This window comes from Tupaia chinensis, unplaced genomic scaffold, assembly GCF_000334495.1.
Source record: "Tupaia chinensis unplaced genomic scaffold, TupChi_1.0 Scaffold000270_1, whole genome shotgun sequence".
Lineage (NCBI taxonomy): Eukaryota > Metazoa > Chordata > Mammalia > Scandentia > Tupaiidae > Tupaia > Tupaia belangeri.
The window spans coordinates 3741027-3765386 of NW_006159750.1; the positions used below are offsets into that span (position 1 = coordinate 3741027).

The window sequence follows — 24360 nt, forward strand, 5'->3', positions numbered from 1 at the left end:
CCCAAATAAGAAGGGTTTAAAAAAAAAAAAAAAAAAAAAAAAAAAAAAAAAATTTAAGTAAAGAAAAGAACAAGTGTTGGTGAGGATGTGGGGAAATTGGAAGTCTTGTGCATTGATAGTAGAAATGTATAATGGTGCTCTTGCTGTGGAAGTGGAATGACAATTCCTCAAAAAACTAAACATGGAATTGCCATACAATCTAGAAATTCCACTTCTGGGTATATAAACCAAAAGAAGTGAAAGTAGAGGCTTGGATAGATACTATTAAACCCATATTCATAGCCGTATTAGTCACACCAGCCAAAGTGGAGAAGTAACCCAAAGGCCCATGATAATTGAATGCATAAGCAAAACGTAAAGTACACACACAAAATATCATGCAGTCTTAACATATGGAAAATTTTTAAAACGGAAATTCTGACAAATACTACAACATAAATGAGCCTCGATGACATTAGGCTAAGTAAAATAACTCCGTCACAAAAGGATAACTATTCTGATTCCTCTTACATAAAGTATCTAGAAAATTAAATTCACAGACAGAAAGTGGAAATGTAGTTGCCAGGGGCTGGCCAAGAAGGGAACGGGGGGGGGGGGGGGGCGGTTGTGTTTAATGAGCACGGAGTTTCGGTTATTCATTGAGAAGGCTGCTGTTAACAGCTGCACGACAATGGGAATACACTGAAGGCATGGAACTGTGCATGTAAAGACAGTTAGAATGCATATTTTAAATATTTTTAAAATATTTTATAATTTTTTAAAAGCCTCACAATTGTCCAATACACTATAGAATTCCAAAAAGATGATGGATGGTTAAAAACAGAAATTTATTTTATTTGGACCTTAAAGGAATTTGATAGGAAATAACAGGGAAAGACATTCTAGGTTCCAAGGAGCTCGTGATCAAAGGCAAAACCATAGAAATGCGTGGCATATCACAGACCTTATAATACATGGGCAGTTATTAGCTGCCTAAGTTCAGAAAGATTGGGTAAATCCAAATCATTGAAGATCTTACATATCACACTAAGGAAGGCTGACTAAATCTTAAAGGCAACAGAACATCTTGACAAGTTTAGGGAAGAGTGAATTGAGATATCCAATCCACATTTTGGAACTGCAAGTATGTGAAGAGATGATTAGAGTCTACCATGTTTGGAAAGATGCTGGTTGTTGGCGTCCTGGGATGGGAAACAGTTGTATGTGTGAAAAGAGAGAGAGAGAGGCTCAAGATGTTTCATTGAAAGAAGCAATGACTTGTCCTACCAAAGATGTACCATCCCTACCAGCACCGCCACAGGTTAATCTAGGACTCCATCCATTCTTGCTACCACTTCAACAGTGTACTGACTTCTCCGTCTTCTTGAAATGTACGTCAACCGTACCTCTCCATGACGGACACCTTTCCCTAGCTCCCACTGCAGTCACAATAAACTCCGAGCTCAGCATCTGGACCTACTAGCTGGGCTATGCTGTTCGCCTGCTCACTTCTCATGCTTCAAAGCCCAGATTCTTTCACTCTCAGTTTCCAGCCACTTTCACCTTTGAGCTTGTTGAACACACCTGGCTTTTGCCCATCTCTGAGCATTTCACTCATAATGGCTTCTGCCTGGACCACTCTTCCCCCCAGATCTTTGTATGGCTGGTTTCTTCTTACCTTTTAAGTCCCAGTTCAAATGAAAAATGACCCAAAGAAGCTTTTTCTAAACACTTTATTTAAACAAGGACTCCCCCTTAAGTATCCTCTGTTATAGCTCCCACAGCACCCAGAGCAAATGCATCCACTGGAAGAAGACTGAGAGTGAGAGATGGAAAGGGTGAAATCACCCTGATGGAGCATGGTCACATCACAATCCTTTCTCCATGTCTCCCACCTGTTGGGATTTTGGGCACATATGCATACACACCCAATGTGGGGTTTTTTGGGGGTTTTTTTGGAGAGGTTTTCTTCGCCATAGGGCGTGTGTGCTCGCCAGACAGACAGAGAGAGACATAGAAACAGAAAGCGAGAAATCACCCCCCAGGGGGGATGTCCACGCCGCAATCCCTTCTCCTCCATTCTCCTCTTGGGATCTTAGGCACGCATTCACACGCGCCCGGCGTGACTTTTAAACCACCGAGTCTGGGATTCGAACCGCAGTCGACTACATGGGAGTCCAGCAACATAGCCATTACGCTAACTGCTGGTTCCCCCCAATGTGTTTTTTAAGCTGCCAGGTCCAGTACCACAGTCAGTGGTGTAGGATCCAGCTCTCTGAACAGCCATGCTACCAGTCAGCCCCAGTAAGTCTTTTTAAAACTCTTTTCATTGTTTTCTCAATCATGAGGCCATCTTATTCATAGTTAGAGGCCCAGCTCTAAGCAATGTCAGCACATAGTTTACATACTAAAATATGTAAAATAAATAAATGAAAAGGAACCAGCCATGAGTATGGATTGGGGTGAGGGGGAGAAAAATGGACTCCAATATTCACAATCCAGACTGCTGGGGAAGAGGGACGAGTAATGACAGAGCGTCCCTGGAGGATGACTAGATACAGGTCTCAAAAGACATCCACATTGGGGCTGGCAAGTGGCATGGTGGTTAAAGGTGCTGGACTCCCCATGGCTGACCGTGGTTCAAGTCTCGAACCTGGTGGCTTGCTTTCTCACTTCCTCTCTCTCTGTCTCTGTCTCCCTCTGATCAAACTGGAAAATAATAATGATAATAATAACAATAAATAAAGTTAAATAAAATAATTCTTAAAAAAAAAAAAAAAAGACATTCATGTGAATGCTGCCAAACAGAGGAACAGGGAAAAACCTCAAACAACCAGAAACTTGGAGGTAAACTTTCTTTTCTTCTGCAACTCCTCGCATATCTCCCAGTTTGGGGTGAGGGGAAACTGGATGGAAGGATAATTACATACCAAATTTTCTATAGATAGCTGAAACTGTTTAATTTCACGAAGGGTCTCATTATCTCTTTTCACTTCATTCACATACTGTGCCAAGTCCTAAAGAATGATGAGAAGGATACAAAAAGAAAACACAGGAAGATTAGAGAAGAGATGCGAATTGCTTTGAAAGAAAACACATCATTACTTCCATTAGTGGTAAAAGTAACCACCGTAACTTTTCAATGACAATAAAATGAACAGCCGGTCAATCAGAGCTGCTGCGTCTCAGAGGCAGTTTAAAAATGTCTGGAGTACAGCTGGAAGCCTGCAGAGTTGTCATTTACCACATCCCTGAAAAGAGGAAGGAAGTTGTTGCCTTAAAGAAACAAAAACAGAATGAATCTGCTGCTATGCAAAGCTATGAAAAGAAGCCTAGGGCAGAAGAATGTCCACGCTAAGCACATTAATAACTAACCTTGAGAGAGTTACACTCACACAGGCTAGAAAAAGGCTCGTGCTGGAGGTCAGCAGGGAGAAAGCAGGGACTGAGAGTTAGACAAGGAATGGCGAAGGACTGTTTTCCGCAACCTGTTAGTGTCTTCCTAGTTCCTGAGACTGTTCAGTTAAGGAAGCCAGTTTAATTTGAAAGAGTTAATAAAAGAAGAGGTGAAAAAAAAAAAAAAAAGCACAAAAAATGAACCCAAGAGAGAAAAAAAAAAAATGCTGCTCATATTTCTCCATGTGGCTTCACCTATTTTAAAATGTCTTCTCATATTTAAAGAAACATTAGCTAATCTTTCCATACTGTAACAAGCTATTTTTATTACATGTGCTCCAGATTTTCCTGTTTTCTGAGCTTTTTACTTTTTCTCTACCCTCTTACATGCATCTGCAACAATAGGGACAGAACTCGGCAAAAAGCAGTCCCTCACTTTGTTCCAAATGGAAGTCTTACTTTTCATAGGACGTATTCATAAGTGATTTCTTTAACAATTGGAAACATGGCAAGACTTTTTTTAATAATACACTAAATAACTCTGTGGCACTTCCTGACAATGGAAACTGAACAGCAAAATGGACACCGAAATTGGCCCAGGGACACAGTTAAGTCATTATGCATTGCTCTGGGCAGGGTCACATTGCTATTCTATTTTTAAGAACAAATATTTGCATATGTTTTAAGTTATGTGCAAATATCTCTTTCAAAGTCAATTTTATTCAACATCATGTAAAAATTGGGGTTTTGCATTTTCCCCAACATGTTCAAAATGTCTGCTTTCACCTACTTAACATTTTTTATTCATATTTACCTGAAATCAGAACACCAAATTTAAACGACTTGTACCTAACACAATATGCGTAAGGGTGAACCTGGAAGAAACCTTCCTGAGGAAAATAATAAGTGCCCCTGTTTGTGTCCTCAGCGATTACTTCCATGGGCCTACAATTTTCTATCAGAAACCATGAAAAGGATATGAAATAAAACCATTACATTCAATCATTCCTGTGATTATAAAAGTTCCTATGCTTGTATAAAAGTTATGTTAATGTACCTCTTGGTTTTATGTGTTTTTCTCTATCCATGCAAGGATATCTATTTCAATAAAAATATCCAGCTCCCTCTACTCAAAACAAATTTGTATCGTAATATATTAGCATATCCTATCTATCTCTCTATCTATATATATATATATATACACACACATATATGATTTACACATACATATATGATTTACACACACACACACACATATATGTAAAATATATAAAAGCAGTTAAGTAATTTGAGTTCTGTTTTTTTAATTGCCAAAGGGCACAGACACTTGCCAGACAAAGAGAGAGGAAAAGAATCCGTTAATGGTGTATGCTCGCACTACCATCCCTTCTCCATTTCTCCATACTGTTAGGGTTTGGGGCTCATGTGCCCAGCATGTTTTTCAAGCTGCCAGGGCTAGAATTCAAACCACAGCTGGCCATGTGGGATCCGGCTCCCTTAACCAGTAGGCCACAGGGTCAGCCCAAATAACACTGTTTTTAAGTAAGAATAAAAATATAAAAACAAGTCACAGGGCCAGCAGATGGCATAGCAGTTACATTACTAGACTCCCACATAACCAACTACAGTTCGAGTCCCAGACCCAGTGGCTTGAAAATCACACTGGGTATGTGTGCATGTGTGCCCAAGATCCCAGGAGGAGAGTGGAGGAAAAAGGGATTGTGACTCTTCTCTACAGAATGCTGCTGCTGCTGCTGCTGCTGCTGCTTCTTCTTCTCCTCCTCCTCCTCCTCCTCCTCCTCCTCCTTCTTTCTTTCTCTCTCTCTCTCTCTCTCTCTCTCTCTCTCTAGTGCATGTGCTCTAAGGCAAAAATCTCTTAAAAAAATAAATAAAAACAAGTTACTGACACATTTGCCTTACCTTCATTGCATCAAGAGCCTGTTTCAGATTTGCCTTCTCAGTAGGGTCAGTGGTATGTTTGACCAGTTCCTGTTTGGAGAATATAGTTTAGTACTACTTTTATCAAATGAAACTAAGATAAATGAAATAAAACATTTTTAAAAGCAGCTCATTACATCATTCTCCTCTCTGTAATGTGATAATCTGATAGCACCAGGTTTTATTTTCACCAAAAATTTCAAACTGTAAAAAGATAAACACCAAGAAGATAAGAGAAATGTTTGGAAACATTTTCCTCTCAAAGATGAATTTGAATTGTGTCCCCTGCCCTACACTGCTCACCAGTGTCATGAAAGACCTCCCAGAGGTGAACTGAACTGATGCAGTTTACTCATGATTGCACTTGGCTTCTCTATGGTTTTTAGCTCTGAAGATCACATCTCTCCTTTCCTTTCAGGGACTTCAGAATGCCCTTGTTCATTGCTATTCCTGGTGTGTTTTTTTTGTTTGTCCATCATAAGTGCCTGCCTACCCTTCAGTCTTTCATTGCTTCTTTATTTGTGCCTTAGAAAACCATTGTTAACTAGATTTCCACCCTAGTCCTCCTTCATTCTTACTTTACATACTCTGCAAATTCTATCACAACTACTGCCATAGCATCAGCTATCACCTGATGAGGCCGTATGATCAGTAGTATGCACTCACCGGAAAACTTAAGCCTGAGTCCCAGACTTATGCATCCAACTAAAGAGCTCTACCTACAGGGCCAGCAGATAGTATGGTGGTTAAGGTACTGGATACCCATATGGCTGACTGTGGTTCAAATCTTGAACCTAGCAACTTGCTTTCTCACTTTCCCTCTTTGTTTCTCTCTGGTCAAATTTAAAAAATAACAAATAAAATTAAATAAAGAATTCTTTTTTTAAAAAAAAAAAAAGAAAAGAAAGAAGAAAGAAAGAAAGAGCTCTACTAGGGTAACTCATGGGCCCCTCAAATTCAACATGTACAAAACTTAATGTATCTTCACAAAGAACCTTCCTCTTGTTCCTAATTACGTTTTTTTCTTTCTTTTTTTTTTTTTTTTGGAGAGTTTTTTGCTATAGGGCACATGCTCTCCCCAGAAAGAGAGAGAGAGAGACAGAAAGAGAGAAATCACCCCTCCAGGGGGGATGGCCACGCCGCAAGCTCTTTTCCTCCATTCTCCTCTCAGGATCTTGGGCACGCATGCACACGCACCCGGTGTGAGTTTAAGCCACTGGGTCCGGGACTCGAACCACGGTCGACTACATGGGAGTCCATAAACATAGCCATTATGCCATCTGCTGGTCCCCCTATTTACATTTTATTGAATGATGACATTTCCATCAGTGTAATCACGTAAGCCAAAACCTAAAAGGTATCTACCAACTTCTCCTCTCTCCCTCATGATGTCCTATTGATGACCCTGCCCTTTGAAACCACCCTCACTGTCACTACCTAGGTTTAGGTTGTTGCCCTTTGTCAGAATTAAGTTATTCTTAACATTTCATTCTTAACATTTCCAATCTTCTAGTATAAAACAGTCTAATTTAATAAGACTGTGATTTCAAATCATCAAGCATTTCAAGTGAGATTTGTTTACTAAAATACAGTAGTATGTAGTAAATGTCCAAGTTTATTTATCACATATTTGTTCAAGAAATTTCTAGACACCAAACGTTATTCTACAATATTTATAGACATAAAAACATTTATCAGACTTTTAGCCATAAATGGTACTTAAAATAAAACCTTTCCCATTTTAAAAAGTCATCATAGGACCAATAAATAATGTGGTGGTTAAGGCACTGGGTCCTATATGGTCAACTCCATGGTTCAAGTCCCAACCCAGAGGCCTAAGAAACACATCAGGTGTATGTGTGTGAGAACCCAAAACCTCGGGACCAGCAGTTAGCGTAATGGCTGGGTCGCTGGACTCCCACATGGTCGACTGTGGTTCGCGTCCCGGAACCGGTGGCTTAAAACTCACACTGGGCGTGTGTGCATGCGTGCCCAAGGTCCCAAGAGGAGAATGGAGGAGAAGGGATTGTGGTGTGGCCATCCCCCCAGGGGGTGATTTCTCACTTTCTATCTCTCTGTCTATCTCTGTCTGGCGAGCACACGTGCCCTATAGCGAAAACCTCTCCAAAAAAAAAAAAAGAAAAGAACCGAAAATCTCAAGAGGAGAAAGAAGTTGAAGGGATTATGGTGTGGCCATCCTCCCAGAGGGGTGATTTAGCACTTTCCCTCTCTCTGTTTCGCCCCAGCAAACGTACATGCCTTATGGTAAAAATCTTTGAAAAGAAAGAGGAATTATAGAATGAAACACATTCTTAAAAATTGAAATACAAAACTATTTAAAAGAAATTAGGAGGAAAGTTTACCAAATTTTGAAAATGTATGGTCATATCTTATAATTTTCTAAGTCTACATGAAATCTTATAGGACCGAAATAAATATTTCTTGAAAACTGCACCTTCTAAATTCTTCAATTAATATTTGACTACACCAAAGTTACAAAATAAATTATTATCTTGTTTTAGACATGTTTTTAGTTCCATGATGCCTTGGAAACTGATTGCCTGAATCTTCCTTATTATTTTTTCATAAAACCCAATTTGATTAAGTTGCTTTGAGTTTATGTCTCATAAATGTTTTAATGCATTTTTAAGGAATAATCAGGGTTTGAATTTTTCTGATTTCTCAGTAGAACAAAAATAGGGATGACTAATAATTTTGCAGCTACAGTTCAAGAAATTTAATATACAAGATGTACAAAGCAGAGCAGACTCAAAATTATATTTCACATACAGGTAGTAGATCTTTTTAAAATGACATTTCACAAGCATCAGCACAGTTGACAGACTAATACAGTAAGGCATTTCTTTGGAGCAGAACTAATGAGTCTCCTGGTATAGCTATCAAATTAAATTTATAAGACTCTCCACCCTCATTAGAAGACTAACCGTGGAAACCATAAGCTTTGTGGGTTATAACAAGAATTGCTTCAAAATAAACGTAGTCTTATTATAAATTAGGAAAGTAGAAAGCAACACAGAATGTGACAGTTCTCTTTAGCTTATGGCTTATAAGGCAAAAGGTCTAATACGATTAATACAAAATTAATATTCATTGCAGTATTGAGAGGCTAATAAATGATTACTGCTCACTATAGAAGACTTGCTTGAAGACATATTTTTATTTGTTTGGCTTTATTTTTATTTTGCTTTTTGCCAGTTCTGTTTGGCAAACCCAAAATGTGATTTTTGGCAAATACAGAATCATCTTTGCTGAAAGGGAAAAGAAAATGTCCAGTTGTTCTGTTATTTTCTACTTAGCTTTAATAATACTTGAATACTTAAAGGGCATGGGGCCCAAAACATGGAGTATCTGCAACACAGTGATGCTCCATTCATATTTTGTGAATGAATAAATGAATAATAAGCAAACAATTTTAAATTACATACCTGGAGGAGAAGATGATACTTTAAAACACGCTGCATTGGAACCACAAGCAAATCTCGAAGAGTAAATTTCCCATTATTTGCTCTTTTGGAACATTCCTAATGAAATATTTTCAAAAAAAAATGTTTTAACTTAGTTTTCTCAAAAGGAATCCTAAAGATTAAAAGATGCAAAGATCTTAATCAGAACGATTATTATGCAATAATACAGTGCTTGTTTTCCTTAACAATCCTTCCCTCCATATTGCATAAGCCATCTTTAATTAAAAGCAAAACAAATCTTTTACTGTTTCAACTCCAGCTATAGATCAAATAGAATTACTCTATGTAGGAAAATTATTTTCTCTAGTAGAAAATGGTGGCTCTCCAGGGTCATCCTCAGTTTACCCCGAGATTGTACCTTCCATCAATAAACATAGTGTAGAAATAATAATTACTCAATGGGACAAGAGCAAGTCCCTCCTCACTTTGCTGTGAGCCTGCCCACCCTCATGCCTTGGTTTATTCAGTTCTCTCTGGCTGCGGTGTGTAAAGCCCCACCTCCCGCTAAATTCAGCATCTTCTCGAAGCACTATTCTTCCAGGTCTTCAGTAATAATCCCAATCTAAATTATGTATGCTCTCTCTCTTTTTTCTCCTCTCTCGCTCGTTCTCTCTTTCTGCCCTATGGGTCTTCTAATTATTATTGTACACAATATCTTCCCCAACACGAACTCTATATCTCTTAAGAATCTAGTATTTGCTTAATAAATATTTATTGAAATGAATGAAATAGGATGTTTGACTCTGAAAGATTGCCAAAGTTTTGCTATAAACCCACTACTGAACTCCAAGTTTTTTTTAAAAAAAACTTCAGATTGTATTTTTGAATTGCACATGCTTCTTTTTCAAAAGTTTACTTTAAAAAAGTATTGACTTGTTTACTCTTCAGATAGTAACCATGACTTTTTTTTTTTTTTTGAGAGATTTTTACTGTAGGGCGCGTGCGCTCGCCAGACAGACAGAGAGAGACATAGAGACAGAAAGCGAGAAATCACCCCCCAGGGGGGATGGTCACGCCGCAATCCCTTCTCCTCCATTCTCCTCTCGGGATCTTGGGCACGCACGCACACGCGCCGGGCATGAGTTTTAAGCCACCGGGTCCGGGACAGGAACGGCGGTCGACTACGTGGGAGTCCAGTGACACAGCCATTACGCTAACTGCTGGTTCCCAGTAACCATGACTTTTAAGAAAGTGCTTTGAATTCAAAATGTCAAAGCACAAATTTAACGCAAGATTTGCCAACTGTTGGCAGTGTGACCTTGGACAAGTCACTTTTCTGATTTTACCATTTCTCATTTACCTGTGGTATTCTTAAAAGAAAAATAATAACATGGCATAGAAATTGTATTTCTGTGAGCAACCTTATATGCCCCAAATCCTCACACAATTGCATATCTTAGACCAAGGACTTTACAGCTAATGGGAGGCAATATGCTTAAGAAAATACTCTTTTGCTCATTTTTTTTTCGCTTTTGCTCACACTTAGTTTTTCAACACACTGAAAGATAAATTATCAGAAGCCATAAAGCCAGTACTATTAACTCTAATAACCACAGTGACTTACTGAGTGTGTCTGGCTACAAATCTTAAGCAAAATGAACTGGGGACACCTCCTGACATGTTAGCTTGTGTCATCACTTTCTGTGGTTCACTGACAAGATAACTTTTTCAACGGATTTCGTGTCTCTATAGTTTGCAGAGAGTTCTGGACCGTGTGTCTCCAACAGGATGGTAAACTGTTAATATTATTGTAACGAGTAGGTCATGTTCCCCCAGCTGCATTTTAAGCTCCCTGGAATTGTGGTTGTAGTTTATGTCTATGTTATACCATCCTAGACAGGATTAGGGACAGACACAGCACACATTTAAAATTCACTGTTATAGAAGTTAGTTTAAAAGTATTGAGAAAACAAAAACAAAAACAAATAAACAAATGAAGAAATTAGCTCCTTTAAGTTCTAAGCTATGATTAAGAAACCAATATTGCTGGCATTAGCTACGACTGGGGAATGGAGGCTGAGGTGTGAAATGTTGAATGGTCTTGAAAGGAAACACAGGGTAGAAATAATAATTCTAAAACATCCAGTCACTTGCTTAGCCTAAAATCAATTATAATTGAAAGGAAAATAAAAAGGGGTAGTATGAGCCAGGGCTTTAGGGTAAGATAAAAAGACTATCACCTTCACCCCATGTTACCTTGGTTCCAAAGTAGAGAAGACAAAAAAAAATTTTTAAGGCAAAAATAATCACAAAACAGAAGACACGAAGAAGGCAGAGACACACTAGAACAAGGCAGCTTTTCCTCCATCATGCTGGGACTTAGAGCAGGCAGTTCCCACAGAGTATTTGTTGAAGTGTTCCAGCAAGTATCTGATTAAATACTTCTAAATCGGGCCTGTGGTCAGAAGGAAGGGCTTTGAAGTTGAGGAGAGGACAGGCAGCAGGACCTCACTCTGAGCCTTTCAAACTCAGCCTGAGATCCTCCCTTTCTCTAAAACCAACAGTGACTGCAGAAACGACATACTTGGAGTCCAGAGTGTGGTCACTGGGCAGAACTTTGGCAATGACTCTGAATGTAGGAAGAGTGGCTTCGATCGAAGCTGAAAGTACAATGGAGGCTTAATTGACAACCTGCTTATGCCTATCTTGAACCACAATTTTATATTTTCATCTTTTAAAAAATGATGAAAGGGTTGCTTTACTGAGAACTAGTTGTATTAGTTGTGTGATTTTATTTCACTATTATATTTTAATCTAAAGTTGAAGTGTTGAGGTAGCTTTTGGTTCAACATATGGAGGTTCTAGTCTCCAAAGAGGAGCAGGAACCCTTCATGTTAACAATAGTATAAGGATGTGATTCAGTGGTGACTCAAACTATCTCCAGCCTTGGGGTCAACATCATGAAGAGAAACTAAGAGGTAAAGAAAAAAGATCCATGGCATAGATGATTGAGTAGCCACTTGATGACTTGTTCATATGAAAACTTCCTAAGCAATAGTTTCCCTGTAGAGGAGTTATGAAATCAAGCCAATAGGCCAAACAATTAAAGAGTTCTCATTTGAAAGTCATCTGCATTTTTCTCTTGCTTATCACCTGACCTCACCATTAAACTGAACAAAGAGTAGGAAAGGAGATACACACGTGGGCATTTAATAGTTGATTATACATCTCTACTTGAAGTTTGAGAAAATTCAAGCACATGGATAAAATAGTAAAGATGATAATTCGTATCATCATATTTCAGAAGTTCTTGTGGGAAAAAAGACATAATATACAAAAGCATGACTTGTCACAAGTTTGCAGACTTAGCTTTTGCTGTGACCATATGGTTACAACAGCCTTCTCACCATTTCTCAGATTTTACTGACTCTCCAGGTCAAGAAATGTCAATTCTTTGGGAATGCACTATGTCAAAGCCCACTCTATTCTTCAGCGACTTTACTCAAGTGAGGCTCTTCAGGAAGATCTCCCACAATGTACCTGAACCAAAGTGGTCACTCGGCCCTACTCACGGAGCCCTATCACTTAGTGCTTATCACAGAGCACACGATCCTCTTCTATTTGTGTTTACCTTTTCCCCTTTCTTACATGAGCAATTGCCATGCCCTCATCATATGTTAGTCCCTAAATGTCTTATATTTTTAATAAACATTTTAATCTATACATACATTCTCTGACATATATCTTACTCATCTTGCATCTCTTTCTACCTAGGTGTGACCATGGGCAAATTACTCACAATCTCTCTGAACCTCCACCTTCCTTATCAATGAGGAAGTATACAGATATATATACACACATACACATATAAATGTATTGCCTAATGTTATTATCACCACATTATTATTTTATAGAACTATCTACTAAAGTATTTTATGAAAGTATGTTTAGAATATACAGGAAATACATGGTTGCACTGCTCATAAAGAGGAATATGCTGTCTCTAGATTTATTTTACTTTGTCATAAACAATCAAACAGAAAATAAATGGGCACCTCTAACTTCAGTTTGACATCTTCTTTTGTCTTAGAAATATAGTCTAAACTGGAGATGGCCGACTCCACTCCACTACAGTATTGCCCATAAATAACCAACCTGAAGGAAAAAGGAGAGAGAGAAACTCGTAAGGAGAAAAAAAAAAAGAAAGAAAGAAAGAAAGGCAGAATTTTCATCTTTTATAAACCACCGTTAAGGAGAATCAGACAAGTAATAGAAATTGCTTTTAATACTCACCACATAGACGTAGGTGAGGGTCACTCACATTTACAGGAATAAAAATAACTAATTTTCAGTTCCAAATTTAAATGACATCAATTCTGGGTACATTTTCATAGCAGGTAGATTTTACAAATTGGCACAATGACTATTAATGTTCATTGTGTACACATACATGTATCTCAAAAATAAAACTGAAAATTTCTAGTTAAGCCCTTGTTATAGATAAGCTTCTTGCTGTTTACTCGCAGGCAGAAATAGTTTGATTTGCTACAACAATTTTATTGCAATCACTACTTACGCCTCCACTCATTAATAACCCTCCTCCTACTCCTTCCTAGTTTTTAATTAAGAAATATATATGATAAGAAAAGTGGGAATGAGGGCCCTGAACTCTGCTGGTAAGAAGATAAATCACAATGCATGGAGCTGAGCCTACTTCAGGAGGGGCATCTCTGTGGTAATACAGACATTTCACCAAGAGTCTGGTTGGTCTATCGTTTTTATTAATGCTCCACTGCAAAAAGTTACTAATAAGATATTAATGTTTACCTAAGAGCTGGTGAAAAGCAATTCATTAGCCACTTTTTAATCAGTATTAGGAAACGTATTGCTTAATTTTAAGAAAAAGAACTATTTTTAAAGGAAAATTCCTTGATATATCAATTCCTGTGCATTGTTTGAAAGGTTTAGATTGCCTAATGTTATTATCACCACATTATTATTTTATAGAACTATCTACTAAAGTATTTTATGAAAGTATGTTTAGAATATACAGGAAATACATGGTTGCACTGCTCATAAAGAGGAATATGCTGTCTCTAGATTTATTTTACTTTGTCATAAACAATCAAACAGAAAATAAATGGGCACCTCTAACTTCAGTTTGACATCTTCTTTTGTCTTAGAAATATAGTCTAAACTGGAGATGGCCGACTCCACTCCACTACAGTATTGCCCATAAATAACCAACCTGAAGGAAAAAGGAGAGAGAGAAACTCGTAAGGAGAAAAAAAAAAAGAAAGAAAGAAAGAAAGGCAGAATTTTCATCTTTTATAAACCACCGTTAAGGAGAATCAGACAAGTAATAGAAATTGCTTTTAATACTCACCACATAGACGTAGGTGAGGGTCACTCACATTTACAGGAATAAAAATAACTAATTTTCAGTTCCAAATTTAAATGACATCAATTCTGGGTACATTTTCATAGCAGGTAGATTTTACAAATTGGCACAATGACTATTAATGTTCATTGTGTACACATACATGTATCTCAAAAATAAAACTGAAAATTTCTAGTTAAGCCCTTGTTATAGATAAGCTTCTTGCTGTTTACTCGCAGGCAGAAATAGTTTGATTTGCTACAACAATTTTATTGCAATCACTACTTACGCCTCCACTCATTAATAACCCTCCTCCTACTCCTTCCTAGTTTTTAATTAAGAAATATATATGATAAGAAAAGTGGGAATGAGGGCCCTGAACTCTGCTGGTAAGAAGATAAATCACAATGCATGGAGCTGAGCCTACTTCAGGAGGGGCATCTCTGTGGTAATACAGACATTTCACCAAGAGTCTGGTTGGTCTATCGTTTTTATTAATGCTCCACTGCAAAAAGTTACTAATAAGATATTAATGTTTACCTAAGAGCTGGTGAAAAGCAATTCATTAGCCACTTTTTAATCAGTATTAGGAAACGTATTGCTTAATTTTAAGAAAAAGAACTATTTTTAAAGGAAAATTCCTTGATATATCAATTCCTGTGCATTGTTTGAAAGGTTTAGAAAGAGAAACTGACTTTGACTATGACTCTAATATTCCAAAATATAGAAAAGTAAATTGCAGGTGGAAGAAGCATTAGGTATCTGCAATCTACCCTTAACATATACTGGTGGGGAAAGAGGCTCAGAGAGTTAAAATTATTTTCTGAGGATTATCACTAATAATAAGGCCTGTAAAAGAACTTCAGCCTTTTGATTCGAGATGCAAAAGTCTGAGCACTATACAGGATCCCTCTTTTTTCCTCATTCGACTCATTCATTCATTTTTTTTTTTTTATTTATGACACACAGAGCTTGAACTACTACCCTGAGATTAATGTCCCCATTTTCTAATTACTACCCAGGTATTATTATAATAAACAGTATCAATAGCTGCTTAGCTATTTTAATACAAACTCTTGCCGTAATTACAAACTAATATTCACGAAATGTAAACATTACCTTTCCTTGTAGTTAATGAAAACTTGATACAAGTTCTGGTCATTCTTATTTACAATGGAATCATGAATCTCTTGCATTAGGCTCCGATGAACTTTTACAAGTTCCTTAGAAAAGAAAACAGTGTGAAAGGAAAGTAGCAATCAGAACCAAAAAAAATACACCCCAAACCTATAATCCCTATTATTCTGTGAGTTGCCACTCAGGATATGCTGAATGTTCTCAGTATACAGACCTGTTGCCATCAGTAAAGAGAGGAGGAAACGGAGGAGGCAGGGGTTGGAAAGAGAGGAGGAGAAGGTAAGGAGGTTGGAGAGGATGAGAAAGAAAAGGGGAAAGAAGAAAAGGAAACAAGAGAAATGAGAAGGAATGAGAGGAAGAAAGAGGCCCTATACATGGGAAATAGCAATTTCAGATCTGACTTGAAATATCAGTATCCTACAAAAAAGAGAAATTATCTCACTACTTATTAAAGGATAATTTATTCTGTGTATAAAAACAGGTATGGCTCATTTTCATTTTCTAATTACTATAAATTTTTAAATAAAACTATTCAAGTGCTTAATGTTTTATTGACAGAATAAAGTAATGATTCATGTCCTTGGAACACAGAAATGTAGATTTGTTCTTTGGTCAATTAGTTGTGTCCTGGTGCTAAGCTAACAATAATCAGACTAAATTACTCGAAACCAGACAACTAATGGCATAAATAAGCTAATAAATTGTACTGGATAGTTTACTATAGCAGTTCAAAAGCCAGAATTTCAGTTTTCCTGATAAGTAATTTTCAGTCAGGCAGTAAGTACATGACACAGGAATGAGGAAACTTGAACCCAAGTGCCAATCCCACCAGTATCTCTTCTTCTGACCCCTGGAGCATACACTGACTCCACACCATGCTCTTTCTTTGGTAGGATGAAAATTAAACGTGAATATGTCAGTCCTCATTTTATTGAGGAGCATAGAAAAGCCATAATACTAAGCAATATCATATGGGTTTAAGTTACAGTGACCCTATCTTAGTGGTTCAAGATTCCTATTCACCTAGGATTTGCAGGTTGTTTTATGCTTAATCTTCATCTGATCCCTGAGCATCTTCTTTCTGTTATATCACACATCAGTGAGAATGTCTTCACTTGGCCAAATTCAGGAATAAGGACAAAATGCCACAGCTTAACAACTAGTGCTCATCAACACAAAACAACAAAATAAAAATATAAGGGACTTTTCAGGTGATACAAGCAAGCTTGCACATAAAAGCTTGTACTAAAGAAAAAAAAATGTGTGTGTGCATATCAAGCAAAGAAAATTCTACAGTTCTAACAACCTAAATCTTGTCTAGCATGACCTCACTTTGCATAGCATCTAGGTTGCTATGAGATTTCTTTGCAAATATCCTTTCAAGATTGTTGGTAAGGTGCCCGGAAACTTGAAATGCTTACATAAATGTGAAGAAAATCTCCTCACATTTTTCCATTAAGACAATATGTTAAACTATAAGAAAATAGTGTTAAGAAAATAGTGTATTTCAGAAATGTAAGCCCAGGTTGATACAACTAGAAGATGAAAGTACCAAAGAGCAGAGGCCAAGGAAGAAGAGGAATTATGGGAAGCAGAGGAAGCTGGTGTGGTCAGGACAGTGTTTTAAGAGAGGTCAGAGGGGCTGGAAGACCAACAGAGCAGGGAAGCAGGGGACAGAGGTGACCCCCAGAAGACAAATAGAGGGCATGAGGATTATTTAATGGAGACTACCTCATCATAGCAGTTAAGACTCGTGCATGAATCTTACTTATCCATTTGACTGACTTTAGTTGAAGATGTGATATGTCAGTTATAAAGTTGTTGGGACAGTCATGAGTATTGTTCTATGTTTTTCCATGCAAAAATGTGTCATGACTTTCCCAACAACACAATATTTCAAGAAACTAAGGGTATAAGAACTTGGAACACAAAGGATAGGGTCAAAATTCTTAAAGATACATTAAGTGTTAAAATAGGGATCTGGAATCCAGTAAGAAAAAGAGGATTTCACAGAAGTACAGTCCAATTTTATCTAGTATATTTTTCACTTACAGGAATGTTGATGAATACTGAATCAAATTCAGCTGCTGTCAGAAATCGTTTCAGTGGAGCCATGAAATACTACCAGGAGAGAAGAAGGAAGTAATAATTAGCATATCTTTTCCTAATCTTTAGAATAGTATTTTTTTATTCAACAAACAGTAAATATGTGTTGGAAGTCAATTGTTTATCAGGATTATGAATAGCAAAAAAGTAAAACAAATTTCTCCACCTTAACAATTTTATATTCGAACAGAGATACCAAGACATAAATACAAGCTGGTACAAAGTACAGGATAAAAAGTTTAGACAAAAAATGTTTCTAAAAGAAAAAAGAGGACATTATTGGTTAAATTGGCAAACAATGGCAATATTTTAGAGATATGTTTGAGCATTTAAACTTCTATAAAATATCCTCCAGGTGCTTTGTAAAAATTATAGATACCTGAGATCAATTATTAGTTTACTTATGGAATTTACAGATCATTCCCCTTCATTCGTTGAGAATGCCGTTCTTGGTCTACCATGTCTTTCCTGGCCTACAGGATCTCTTTCATTCTTTGTAATCTCAGTATCTGTGAAAAGATTTTTCCCAAAGCCCGGCCTCTCAATTCCTTGACCTCCAATAACTCTGAGCTCAGCTCCTGAATCGTGTGATTACACCTTAAGGCCTTGCCATTATCAACAAATCTATGAGCTATACAGCATTAATGTCAAGTAGCCATTCTCTCATCATTACCTCCTCCATTTTAATCAAAGCTCATTGCTTTAAAGAATTCTTCAGTGGCAGTGGGTCTGACGAACCACATCCTTCATGTCCCTCGCTCCCTTCTTACCAGTTTCCACTCTATGAACTATCCTCAGAATCACTTCCCTGCACATACTCTTGCTCTCTCTCCTTCCATTATGCTTTTATAGAAAAATTTAAACCCTTGTTAATTTTAGCCTGCCGCATAGTTTGTGCCTATATCTAAGAAGGTAAGCATGGACTACACTGATGGTATAATTTTAAATATGACCACCAAACTGAACTGGACCTGTCTACACTGTCCTACATTTCCTTATTCAATCTACTCTCCACTCCCTTAAATGACTCTTCCACACCTTCACTCTCTTGCTAAACTTTCAAAACTTTCTCCTGGTCCTCATTTTCCTAACCTCTAAATGTCATCAGACATGGCCTTAAACCTATTTTCCTGGGATGTTCTTATTTCATTCCCATGGCTGAAAATACCATTGTGTAATGACAGTGTCTCAATTTACTTGTTGATTCTACCATTAATGCTAGACTCATATGCCTAACGCCCTACTCAGTCAGTATATCTTCTTGGAAGTCTAATGGGTACAACAGATTCAATATGCCCCCAAAGATTCATGATTCCTAAACCTGCCTTCCCCTCTCAGTAAACAGTTTCATCATTCATGCAGCTGCTCACACCTGGAAGTCATCCTTGAGTCTTCTCTTTCTCTCACATCCCTTACTCTAATCCATCATTAAATCTGATTGGCTCTACTTGTAAATTTTACTGAGAATCTGACCACTCCTTACCACTTCCATCAATACCACTGATTTCTATCATCTTGATTATTTTAATAGCCTTCCAGTTTTTCTCCCAGTTTCACCTTGGAGTCACAAGAACTAGAATAAAACGGTAAAGACTTAAATCACACCATGTCACTTCTGCTCAAAATATCCGAGCTTCCCAATGTCTATACAGGATGGTGGCCCACCAGCTCTCTGCCCTCAGCACTGACTCCCCTTCACTCCTGCTCCAGCCACACTGAACTTCTGCTGTTCTTTGAAGCATGCACTGAATGCTTACCCATCTGAGGGCTTTCTGCCAGCAACTATCTCCACTGTGATAATTACATGGCTAGAACCCTTGATTAACTCAGCTACCTGCTTAAATGGGGGCATACCACAGAGGCCTTGCACTCCCACTCTATAAAGACCACCAGTGCTCTCCCTATCACTCACGACCCCTTTTTCCTCTGCCTTATTTTTCTTCAGAGACCTTATTACCACCTGACATACTTGCTTACGTTCCAAACCCTCACATAAGAGAGAACGTGCCAAGAGAACAAGAGTCTTGTCTCCTCAGTCCCTGGAAACACTGGTAAGAGGTGCGAGAAAATCAATAAATAGTTGTGGAATAAATTTGCTTTGAGATCTTTAAATCAAAGGTCTACTGAAAATTAGAATATACAGAGACATCAGCAGAATCAGAGTCTGACACATTAACTACAAAAGCCAGTATTTGAGCATCAAGCATAATATCTGATGACTTACTTTTTCTATGGACTCCAAAGTTTCTGTATATTTTTCTTCTGTCTGTTTAATTTCTGCTAGGCAACAGCTTCGTATGTCATTTTCTAGACATTTCTGTGGTTAGAATGATCAAAATAAAATTATTCATTCAAATTTATATATTAATCTATAGTAGAAAGATTTCAAAATCATATCTGATTTTCTTAAATTTTCCTTTCTGATAAAACACATAACTAAGAGACATATTTAAGTGCATTTATGAAGTTCTCTTGCTGTTCTTTCTCTTTTTTTTTGAAGTGTTAATGATGTTCATTATCTAAATGTTTTAGATAATTCAAAATAAATTTCTGAGTATAGACACCCTCTTTAAATAAAAACATCTCTGTTAATTTAACTGGAAACACCACAAATGATAAAGATAGTTTCCGTGATATACAACACACTTCAAAAGTATTAGAGAAATAACTGCAAAAATAATAAAAGAATATTTGCTAAGTAAAAACCGTCTAACATATTTTCAATGTGACCATCTCAGTGTCTGGCTCTCTTGCAAAATATTTAAGAAGGGAAGTTGTAGAGCACAATACAAAGACTGAAGAGTCTAGGATTTGATTGAGCTGGGTTCAAGTACCAGTTTTGTTGTTGTTAGCTTTGTAATAGAGAACAAATTATTAAATTTCTTTGTAACTCAGTTTTCTCATTTGTAAAACAGAATTGCGGCGCTGGCCTCAAAGAGTTCTACGTGAGATAAGCCATGTGAAGCACTTAGCACCTTGCCAAGTACATAATCCACTAAATAATTAGTTCTGTTTTTGTTAGTTTGTTTTAATTTGCTGGAGAGTATATACACATGCTAAAGATGGGTGCAGGGCATAGGAAGCATCCCTCATGGGGCATAGTCATACCAAAATCCCTTCTCCTCCAGCTCTCCCTCTTCTCTGGATGTTGGGCATCTATGCACATGTATCCAGCACCACTGGGCCCAGGACTTGAACTACAGTCAACCAGCCATGTGGGATCTAGCCACCTTAACCACTAGGCCCTGGGCTGGCCCTATTATCGAGTCATTGGAAAAGTCATGACACATGAAACATTTTTGCAAAGACAACCAGAAAAATACGTCATGACTTTTCTGACAACCCAATAAATCCTGCCCCGAATAAACAACCCAGCTCCATCAGCTGAGTAAAGACTGTCTTTGGGAGGCAATGATGTGTTGGTGCCCAAAATAATTGACGATAATAAGAGTACAGATAATACTGTGTCACCTAAAAATGCTCTGAAAATGCTGCCACAGATGGCCTATCAGCTCATGCAGTGGGCTAGAGCACACATTCATTCCATTTACCTAACACGGAAAAGTCTTTTGCTTCCATCATGCAGAAGCCCAGGCGGTGGACAACTCCCCAGCCTCTTATTAAAGGTAAGAACAGAGAGAACTCTGAACAAATGCATCAAAGCACAGAAAAAAGCTAACTCGCCCCCCAGCTGAAGAGCCAAGTCTTTAGTATAAAAGAACATATCAATGAAAGCCTAAGAAACTGACCTGTTTTGCCTCAAATTACAGGTGAGAAAATAATTCAATGTAACGTTTTTAAATTTCTAGATATATTCATGGTAATTAAAGTTTCAGAGGCTCATATTGACTATGACAACATCTGAAACTAATTTTATCAAACAGCAAAAAAAGGTGAGGAGACTCACAATGACACAAAAGTACTTGATATCAATGCCTAACCGATGTGAAGAAATATTCTTTAATATATGTTTCATCTGGCATCAAGTGTACAGAAAAATATTTACCTGCTTTTTGAGGAAATATTTACTTTCCTAATAGTATAATTTCATGATTCCCTGAAATATATTCCATTGCCACTCTGCCACTGCTTAGCTGTGTGGCATTTCATGTATCTCTCAGACTTGGTTTCTGTACTAGTAAACTGAAAGGACTGGGGCCAGATCATGGTGCGGTGGTGACGGTGGCTGGATCTTACATGGGCAATTGTACTCTTCAAGTCCTGGACCCATCTTAAAAGAAAAAAAAACACTGGGCACATGTAAACAAACTTCTGATAGATAAGAAGATTGTGGTATGGCCATCCTTCTGGGGAGTGCCTTCTCACTTTCCCACTCTCTCTGGCAACTACATCTGCCCTTTAAGAAATCTTTTAAAACAGGAAGAAAAAATAAATAAAAGGGTTAGACCAGAGATTCCCTGTGGGTGTTTTGAACCATAAAACACCATGATTGTGTCTCCAAATGCAATACTAAGTCAGAGTTATATAGTTATAAACAAGTATGGAGAAATAAAACTTATTCCAGCAGAGGTTACTAATTAATTAGTCATTAGTCTTTTAAGTAATCACTTTCCTAATAAAATATGCAGAGTAACATTAAAAAAAAAATCAAGTAAAAGTCTTACGGATTGATGGGCTTCCTCTGCTTTCATTAAGTCTTCATAGACTTCTCCACCTTCGTCTTCCCCATAAACACAGTCATAGAGATCTTCTTCATCGTCCACACGGGTCTCACTAAACCACAGGACACAGTGCAAAAGTCTATTAGGCAGTAAATACAATATCTAGAAATAACCTACTGGGTTTTAGTAGAAAAACCCATGGAGAAAATAAAATGGATTTAATAGAAGGAGTCATAAGGCTTGCAGAACAGCTCTGCCCCTGCTAAGAACAATGGTAACAAACAAAAGGATCCAACAATGAGGGCTGTGGTGGCTAGTAGCTAACATGGACTGGGTATTTGCATATAAATGATCACTCTGCCTACATTATCTCACTTCATTCATCCAGTATTAACTGCCTTATCAGGTATGCATTATCATTGGACTCACTAAAGAGATAAGGAAATTGAGGGCATTGGTAAAATGCAGTGCTCCTTGAGGCTGACCCATCTGGCAAGGTTCCAGGTTTATGCTCTGAGAGGGTCAGAGACAAAGAGATATAAAGCAAAAACTCATCCCCCAGTGGGGATGGCCATGCTGCAATCCCTTCTCCTATATTCTCTTTTCTGAATTTTGGGCTGAGGGTGCCTGGCCAACACAAGCCCATGATCCAGGGACGGCTGCAGTGAATCATGGCCGCAAAGCCTTGCTGGGGGTACTGTCTGTCTTTCCATCCTGTTTTCTCTTTCTTATGGAAGAAATAAAACTTAAAAAAGAGTGAGAGATGAAAAAGTTGAAAGACAAAAAGGTTTTTTGACTTGTCAATGATAACACAGGCAGTTGATGGCAGTCAGGATTTAAAACTAAGTCTGGGGGCCAGCAGATGGCATAACGGTTAAGTCACTGGACTCCCATGTAGTCAATCGCTGGAGTCCCAGACCCGGTGGCTTAAAACTCACACTGAGTATGTGTGTGTGTGTGTGTGTGTGTGTGTGTGTGTGTGTGTGTCCAGAAAATCCTGAAAGAGTATAGGAGAAGGGATTGCAGCATGGCCATCCCCACTGGGGGATGATTTTTTTCTTTTTATCTCTCTGTCTCTGACTCTCTGGCAAGTACATGTGCCCTATAGCAAAAATCTCTCTCAAAACAGAAACAAAAACAAAAAAACATGTCTGTGTTATAGCATCTCAACCACTCTCTCATACTGCCTCCTGTCCTCAGTTTCATCACCTGTATTAAAAAGTGTAATATGGAGGGACTAGCAGTTAGTGTAATGGCTATGTTGCTGGACTCCCATGTAGTCGACCATGGTTCGCTTCTCAGACCTGGTGGCTTAAAACTCACGCCAGGTGCGTGTGCATGCATGCCCAAGATCCCAAGAGAAGAATGGAGAAGGGATTGCGGCATGGCCATCCCCCCGGGGGGTGATTTCTCGTTTTCTTTCTATCTGTCTCTCTCTGTCTGGTGAGTGCACATGCCCTATAGCAAAAACCTCTCAAAAAAAAATAAAAAGTATAATATGGAGAAGATAGGAGAACTTGGAATATCTATTACGATATGGTATAAATGGTCTTTTGAAAACATCATATACTTTAGAATTATTATCACTCTCTAATACTGTGGTTTTCAAATCATGCTTCAAGCCCACATAGAGATTTCCACAAGTCCCTGTTCAACTAGACTTGGCATTTAGCTGTTTTGTTTGCATTTTGCTTAAAGAAAGGTCCCCCTAGGCCACAAAATATTTTAAAAATCAATTTAAAATCTTCTGCAGGTATCCTGGAAATGAGATAATTACTGTTTTAAAGCCCTCATGAGCGCTTACACAGTGACAGACTGGAGTGTCCTCCCCAATCCCCTCACCTGAGACTATAACCTGCTCAGTCAGGCTGGGAACAGTGTGTTCCACTTACTGTCTGTTGTGCTTCCCTCCTTTAAGAACTCCATAAATCCCTCCTATTAATTAATAACCCTAAAGTACTGTGATTAGCCAATATAGGTATGCTACACATAAGTATTTTCATCTCTCAGAAAGAAATTCAACTTCAGTATACTAGCCCTTAGGATCTCTCCTGTGCAGAAATTCAGCTTCAATAACTCTCCTGAGCCTGTGCAGATGGGACATTACAAACTGAAATGTACAAGAATAAAAACACTATAATTACAAATGCCCCCCCCCGCAACCTGAAACATTTTTCAAAGCAGGGACAACAATCACAGCATTATTTATATTTATCATGAAGGATTATTTTGAGGTATTGACAGGAACGAATTGTCAAACACTCAGAGAAAAGGAAGGTATATTAAAGGAGGTGTTCTGGTGGTAATAGAAGTTTCAGAGAACTCTGCTCTGAGAAAAATTCACTCCAGAGTTACTTGTCTACTCGACCACCCATTC

At 37.9% G+C, this 24360-nt stretch overlaps 1 protein-coding gene across 1 annotated transcript in view; it reads right to left on the reverse strand.

Annotated features, from left to right (window-relative positions):
* The window catches only part of VAV3 (vav guanine nucleotide exchange factor 3), a gene marked incomplete at its 5' end in the record, with an annotated part of 378218 nt that overhangs the window by 177888 nt on the left and 175970 nt on the right, over positions 1-24360 (reverse strand). Inside the window, 8 exons of the mRNA XM_027772272.1 lie at positions 2910-2996; positions 5296-5364; positions 8760-8855; positions 13887-13986; positions 15238-15341; positions 17308-17376; positions 19586-19678; positions 21987-22095. Coding sequence (XP_027628073.1) covers positions 2910-2996; positions 5296-5364; positions 8760-8855; positions 13887-13986; positions 15238-15341; positions 17308-17376; positions 19586-19678; positions 21987-22095 — 727 coding nt within the window. The remainder of the gene's footprint in view (positions 1-2909; positions 2997-5295; positions 5365-8759; positions 8856-13886; positions 13987-15237; positions 15342-17307; positions 17377-19585; positions 19679-21986; positions 22096-24360) is intronic.